The 7,450-nt window shown below is 35.9% G+C and overlaps 1 protein-coding gene across 1 annotated transcript in view; it reads left to right on the forward strand.

Moving 5' to 3' along the window:
- LOC116993885 (mannosyl-oligosaccharide 1,2-alpha-mannosidase IA) overlaps positions 1-6,190 on the forward strand; it is a 144,765-nt gene extending 138,575 nt beyond the window's left edge. Inside the window, exons 11-12 of the mRNA XM_033055065.1 lie at positions 2,379-2,494; positions 3,154-6,190. Coding sequence (XP_032910956.1) covers positions 2,379-2,494; positions 3,154-3,280 — 243 coding nt within the window. The 3' untranslated portion in view covers positions 3,281-6,190. The remainder of the gene's footprint in view (positions 1-2,378; positions 2,495-3,153) is intronic.
- Positions 6,191-7,450: the final 1,260 nt, after the last annotated feature.

A 7,450-nucleotide genomic window follows, 5' to 3' on the forward strand; every position in this document is an offset into this window, starting at 1 on the left:
CTGCAGGTGGATGTCCTGTTCCTTTAGTTAGGGGGAAAGTAGCTTTGAGGGAAGAGATGCTTCATATTTGCATTAAGTAGATACCACCAGAAGGCAAACATGGGGCAAATTAACCCCTTAGTTTACATCATAGCAGTACCTCCAGGTACCTTTATGATGCCTCTGAACTTAGAAGGCTCTAAGTACATTAGAGCATATAAATGGTAAATGCAATTTGCTTTTATATTACTTCGCCCTGTTTAGAATGCAGGTATTTCCTTGCATAGTAGCCTTATCCTTCAAGTTCTGCTTCTGTTGTGCCTTGAAAAACATCATCTTTTGTTTGACATTGAAAATCCAGACACAGATGCAGCATTTTGAATTCGTTGCAGGTTGAAACAGACAAGAGGGAAGGAATGCCAGCCAGAGGAAATTACTTCTTTGAACTTAAGTACATTTACCATTTAGTAAAAGTGTCCAGGAAAATTAAAGAACCTGCAGACACATAAGACAAATAGGCTGGTATATTTTAAAGGATCTCTTTTGGAGAAAAATCCCTTTTAAATATATGATAGGCAGGTTACTCTCCAGTGAAAACTAAGGAGAGCCTGACGTGCAAGCCAAATGTGTGCAGACAGCTACAGGAACTCCAGCAAAAATCAAGGACGTTTAGGATATCTACTCACAGCAAAACACAGATCTTAAAGAGTCTTTAGAGCAGGGGAAGGTGATGAATGCCTCACTAATTATTAGTGACTCTTAGTCCCATCTGTCATCAGAAAATACTTATTCTGCCTGGTTTAGATAGATCCTTTGCCTTGCTTTATAGCTTGTGTGTTTTGAAATGTAGCGTCTTTCCCTAAATAAAATCTGTACATCCTGTACTCACTTCAGTGATATTTGTAGTAAGAAATGGAGGAGATAGTTATCTCCTGGCTCTCTGCTGGGGGCGGTGGGAGGGGGAAGCCTCAGGTACTTCTGCCTGGAATTTGTTGTTCCAAATACCCTCTCCACAGCAAACACCCTGTTTCACAGTAGCATTGTCCTGAGTGAATGCAGTCATCTGCCATCCTTACTCTCATTCTCATTGCAAGAAGTTGTTTAGGGTTAAGTAGCATTTTATGAATATTTTTGTAATAATGAGTTGTTTCAAATATAATCATCTTAAATTCTCTTTCCTTCTTCCTTGTAGTGTGTGATAGCAGAGAGTTATTGTAAAAGAGAATAAGAAAAATGAACAGAGTAAGAATACCTGTGACCCTGTTAAATGGGTAAATTATAAAGAAAAAAGGATGAATTAATATTTTTAAATATAGTAGTGATAAGATAACCAATATTTAAATAAGGTATTGGATAACAGTATATGTCAAGAAGTTATGGCTTAAACATATAGGTACCACCTTTCTATTACAAACACCTGATAAAGAAAAGCAACAAAGTTAATTAAATAGTCTCACTGTATATACTTTCTACAGTTCCAGCATCTTTTTTGCCCTTTTATATATATTCTTCATCTGGTCCTTTTTCTCCTTCAAAAATATATCTTCTTCAAAATACAGGACATTCTTGTGGGCAGAAAATAAATTGTATTTTTAGGTGGCCTTGTATGCCTTTTTATTGTGAAATAGGAATCAGTCATCTGTTTTACACCTTTTAACTGAATAAAGACTTTGAAACTATCTAGAGAAAAACACATTGCTGTTGTTACAGCTAAATTATGTGGTGTTAAGTCCTGGCTTTCTGTCTACTCCTGTGTAACAGACAAAGCTTTTTCAGAGAGGTAGCAAAGAAAAATATGACTGCTGCACAAAAGAAATTCAGTCAGAGCCCAATATCAGTGATTTCCCATTGAAAAATTAAATAATTGCAAAGAGAAGCCATACAACTTACTCAGAAAATGGAGAGTTGCCTTTCCTTTTTTTGAAGGGACTTGCAGGAGGTAAGGAAAAGGCTGATCTTTAGTATGGTGTTCAATTATGTCATCATCATTGTAAATACCAAAATATGACCAGGAAAGGTATGGGTAACACAGTTTCCAAAAGCTGAAAGACTGGGAGAGAAAGGCTATTATTAACCCTATTTAAAAGAGGAAAAAGAGCATAAATGAAAATCCACATGTCTTCAAATCCTTATACCCATTCATCTTTCCTTCTGAAAGCTGGTTTGTGTTCACTTTGTATTCATTTATTATTTTCCTTCTCTTCCTGAATGCAGAATTAGACAGGTATGCTATGTCTTTCTTCAAAGAGTTTTCTATCTAGAGCTGTACCAAGTTTTCATCTCTTTATCAAAAAAATTGTGGCAATTGTTTTTTGCTAGTTTTATTGTCAAACAGAAAAACTGACATATTGTTAATTTTGTTAATCCCACTGATTTGAGTGTTTTCTTCTCTGCTTCAGGCACTGGAAAAACACTGCAGAGTAGATGGTGGCTATTCTGGCATTAGAGATGTTTATCACAGTCATGAAAGCCATGACGATGTGCAGCAAAGTTTCTTCCTTTCAGAGACACTCAAGTAAGTAAAGAAAGTTGACTTTCATTAATGTGAAATAGTTCTATTTATCATCTTTACAGATAAGTACTTATCATTAGTACCCCTGACACTCACATAACAAAATCTGAGTGAAATAGCGGAGCTTTTTTTAGGTTACAGGAAGCCAAATTGCCTTTTTGTTTTCCAGTCTGTCAAAAAACTAAATTCCCTGACCTCTGCAAATTATCTTTTCTTCTGATAAAGGTACTTGATAGTTTTTGAGACATTGCATCTCCTGTCTTTGATAGGATCTAATTATATATGCCAGCACTAATGAAACAAATTGACTAGACAGAGAAATTATGAGGCTTATATTACATACTTTTCATTTTAAAACTTTAGAAAAAGAAGAAAAAAAGAGAACTTCCATAGAAAGCATGCAGGGCCTGTTAAGAGAGAAAACCAGAAGTTTTCATTATCTATCATAATCTCCTAAATTTTAAATGAGATTAAAAGTTTTGTCTTGATCTCTTCAGTTCTGGGTTTGTGGTTTTTTTGTTTTTTTTTTTTTTGCTGTTCAGGAAAAAAATCAGTCATGCCATCTCAACAGGAAGTTTAATACTCAAGTAAATGAAATATGAATTATTATATGTTTTCCTGAAAATCGTTTCCTTGATGTGGTCTCTTCTTTTTCTTGCCAGATACCTGTATTTGCTGTTTTCTGAAGATGATCTTCTTCCATTTGAACACTGGGTCTTCAACACAGAGGCTCATCCTCTCCCTGTTCTTCACAAAGATGATGGGAATAAAGAGGAAAACCAGAAATAGATGAAGATTAATTTATACTTTGTTTCATTCCTTATGTTTCCAGGACTTGGGCACATGATTTGGTTTTAAATTCCTAAGTTAAATTTTTTAATCAAGTGTTTTGCAGTCTGTTTTCTTTAACAGTAATTGTTTATGAATGTACCAAATTAATTATGATAAAATCTCAATCTTCTAATTCATATGAATACCTTCTTAGAAATGAGACAGAATACCTCCCTAGATTCTGTTAGGCTGCAGTGTCATTTTGGCCAAAAAAGCAGAAGGTCTGCATGTTCCTTGTTTCCTGTTATGCTTTTAATTTGACTGCAAAATTTTTCTCTCCTCTGTGAGGAGATGTATGCTTTAAGCTGTAATATTTTGCCATGTTGCAAAAAGCCATATTGAATTAAGTATAAAGAGCTTTTTTCCCTTTTTTTTTTTTTTTGTTCTATGTTAGTTCATTTTGTGTGTCATCCAGGACAAATCTTGTGACTGTGACAGCCTCTTCTTATGCGGGTCTATCATTACTTGCTAAAGTATCTGATGTATTTCATTGTCAATGAAGCCTACATAGGGGTATTTTCATCTCATGCAGACACAACTGTGAAATTGCAGTATAAGTTAGATTAAACTAGTTTCTATGGATTTAGCACATTAGTTAGCAGACCTTAGTTTTTCAGGTTTTTATTAGACTATTGTAATAGAATAAATTGTTTCCTCCCTTTTCTAAGTGGTGTTATTCTTATGTCTTTAGTCAAGCTACTATGGAGTAAAATAAAGTAGTAATTTCATATTAAGAAAGGGACTATTAACCTTCTTTATATATTTAGTCCAGTACCTTTCATTTGGTTGGTTGGCCAAAAAAAAAAAATGCAATGACATTTTCTTGGAAGCTTAGAATTATATCAGATACAATTTGTTTGTTTTTCTGTTACTTTTGCAAAGATTTAGGTAGGCTCAGACTTGAGACCAGACTTGATGGTTAATTATCACAAAGCAATTTAATATATCTGTATGAATAAAGAGAGACATTCAGATGCCTTGAAGAAAACCTGCCTCCTCAAAAGAAGATAAGTCATTCAGAGAGGAAGTTATCCTGCATTGAACTAAAACTTTCTGACAACATGTCATGTCCTAAGTGACAGAAATGCAATGTGCTTAAAAAATATTCCTTGGAGTAGAGGTCTGGCTTACTAAGAAAGGCAACAGCTTTGCCAAAAATGTTTTGCTCTGTGGCATCACCAAAGGGAAAAATAAATGAGGCATGATTAATTCCTGTTTCTACTCGGTTTGAGGTGGTTTACATAATTTTTAAGTCTACCTGTGTTTTCATTTAGTGTTGGGATGACTTCCTTACATTTCAGGTAAGAAATACCTGGCTTCCCATTCTAAGAAAGACCATTATTCATTGATTGGGCTGCAGTGAAACAAATCTGGTTCTGAACAGCAATGTTCTTGAATGGTATTTTGTAAGATAGCTCTCATGTCCAGCATTGCTAATCATGGCTGATCACATGTGTTTAGGCTTTAGAGTACATTTTTTCTATGCTGATAGAGGTCTGCAGTGGAGGTTTTCTTAGGTAGAAGCCAAAAATTTGTACCATTGGAGGAGTATACTTTACTGTTTTTTCTTTATAATAGTATTTAAAAGGGAGGTTTTTTCCCACCCCCTGAACCACCACAGCTGTGGAATAAAACCAAAATATTTCCTCTCTTTTTAACATGTAACAATAATTACTTTTTTTTCTTAGTTATGTTTATTGTGTCACCTGCTGCTACTGCCTCCCATATGCATGTACTGCCTTAGACCTCATCTCAGTTAAATAACTACAAAAGTTTAGACAGAAACAGTCTTTGTGAAGTGTGATGTCTAAACCACTTTCTTAACCAAGGTTTGCTTCCCCCAGCTGGCTGTAGTGATCTTGCTGGTACTTAGAGAGCTGAAGGGAAGAGCAGAGAACCAGACAGGTCTTCTCCATGTTTCAAAAGCAGGCTCCAGTCACACAGCTCTAAGTGCACTGGATCTTATGTACTTAAATGTAAGCATCATGGCTGTTTCCTTGTAATACAGACATTTCACATAAACTTTTCTTAGTGTGGGAGTTAGGAGGATTTGAAAGAGCACAAATTTGATGTGGTATTGGTATTCAGGTTGTATGTACAAACTGCACTATACTGTACTTTTTGTAAACTAATGTAAGTAGACGAGAAGATTGTACAACGTGTAGATCTGCCAACTGTAAGAAAAAACTTTTCATAAACTGAGAATATACCAATTTTTCTTTTTTTTTAAATAACCCCAAAACACCAAAGTTAGAGCAATCATTTTTAAACAGTCCATGTTTACCACTGTTTGTTAGATTAGTAAGATAATGCGTTTTAATTCCCATTCATTTAACTAACTTCATGGAAGTGGCTAGTGATGGTGACTTTGTGTTCCCAGTCATTCATAAGAGCAAAAAAAATTGCTTATTGTTGAGGAGGAAGTGGGGGGTGTGCAGAGGGGAGAAGACAGTGACATGGACACATTATCTTAGCATAAACACACTGCCCACACTTCTTCCATTTCTTCGAAGCAAAATAATGCATTTAAATCTGCATATGTTGAGTCCCAAGAGGTAAATCCCTTTAAATGGCACCAACTTGTTTCACAAAGAAAAAAAATTTAATTGTTTGTGAGGTAAATATTGTATATGTGTTGGTTATACACAGATTTTTGCAATGCCCAATGGCTCACTGTTTCTATGGTAACTTCATACATATCCATTTCTATCATGTATTTAAATTGGTTTTGATTTGTACATATTCCATTTAGTCTTTTCATCTTTATATAAACTGAAATTATGGAATACATAATAGATCAAGATGCTTAATTTTTAAGAACTTATATTTGTAAAAATTTCTCTATTGTGAATAAAGTCTTTTAATATATCTGTTCAACTGGTTATAGTTTTTCTTACATGTGTTGCAGATGTAACTACAGGAATCTGCTGCATATTCTGGTGTAGCTGCCATACTCACAAATTTTTGTCAGTACTCTATGTACTTGTTAAGATGCTGTTCTTAACTTCAGTGTAGAGAATTTCTACCACTGAAATAAGTTTCTAGGCATTTTTGTCAATAAAATTCAGCACATCAAATGTATTTTGGTGGAAAATGAGCCTGCTAATGAAAAGAGGGAAGCTGGGAAGTAGGAGGTTGCAGGCAATAAGCACAGTGAAGGTCGGTCACTGCAATTCATGCTCTGCACAACACAAGTGGGCAAAGCTAAATGCCATTTAGGAGCAAACAGCACAGTGGAGATGACAAGGCTGTCACAATGCCCAGTGTTACATGACCATGTAATGAAATCCTGTCGTTATCCCATGCTCCAGAGGAGAGGGAAACAGTTGTCATAGGAACTGTAACTATATTTTGTTTCAGAAGGACATTAAGATTTCCAATCTAAATATTGAAATAACAGCTACACCTCCTGGATAACCTTATTTTCTCTGTTTAGTAGAAAGCCTCCTCCCAAGATGATACTGAAATAAACTGCTGTGGTTTTACAGAACAGTCTCAGTAGTATCAATTTCTGTCAAAAGACTTACTCATTAGACATGCTTAAATCATTATTGAGGGTAGCTCTGAGATTTTTTTGCAGCAGTTTCAGCTACCCAGTGAAGTCCTTGGGGCAGTCAGCAGACAGTGCCCTCCTGCAGCTGGCTCCAGGACTAGACAAACTGCTGCTCAACAAGGCAAACATGAACTAATGCAAACCTTCCCACAGACTGATTCAGTAGAGATGTAAACATGAGCCTGGATTAGAATTTCAACCAATTCAGTCTCCCTAATTGGATGCTTGGTGTAGTTTGTTTTCTGCAGGGGAAAAGGGGGCTAAAACTAAGTTGATAATTAGTCAAGACAAACAGGATTTGACCCATCTGCGTTGCCCTATAGCCTTGCTCTATCACAAGAGGAACTCACGCGCCCACATGGCAGCATCTGCTATGGAAACAGTCCTTCATCTGATCCGCCTTAATCTTGGGATTAGTCTGTCCTAGTTGATCCCAAATGCAGGAGGAGAGGTTACACATCAAAAAGCAAATTGCCAAACACAGGAAATGGTCACTGACACTCAAGAGTTCCACTGAATACTGCAAGAAGAGGTAAACCACAGGGTTTTGCTGTCTCCTGGGTTTATGCATTCAT

The sequence above is a fragment of the Catharus ustulatus genome, chromosome 3, assembly GCF_009819885.2.
Source record: "Catharus ustulatus isolate bCatUst1 chromosome 3, bCatUst1.pri.v2, whole genome shotgun sequence".
NCBI classification, from domain to species: domain Eukaryota; kingdom Metazoa; phylum Chordata; class Aves; order Passeriformes; family Turdidae; genus Catharus; species Catharus ustulatus.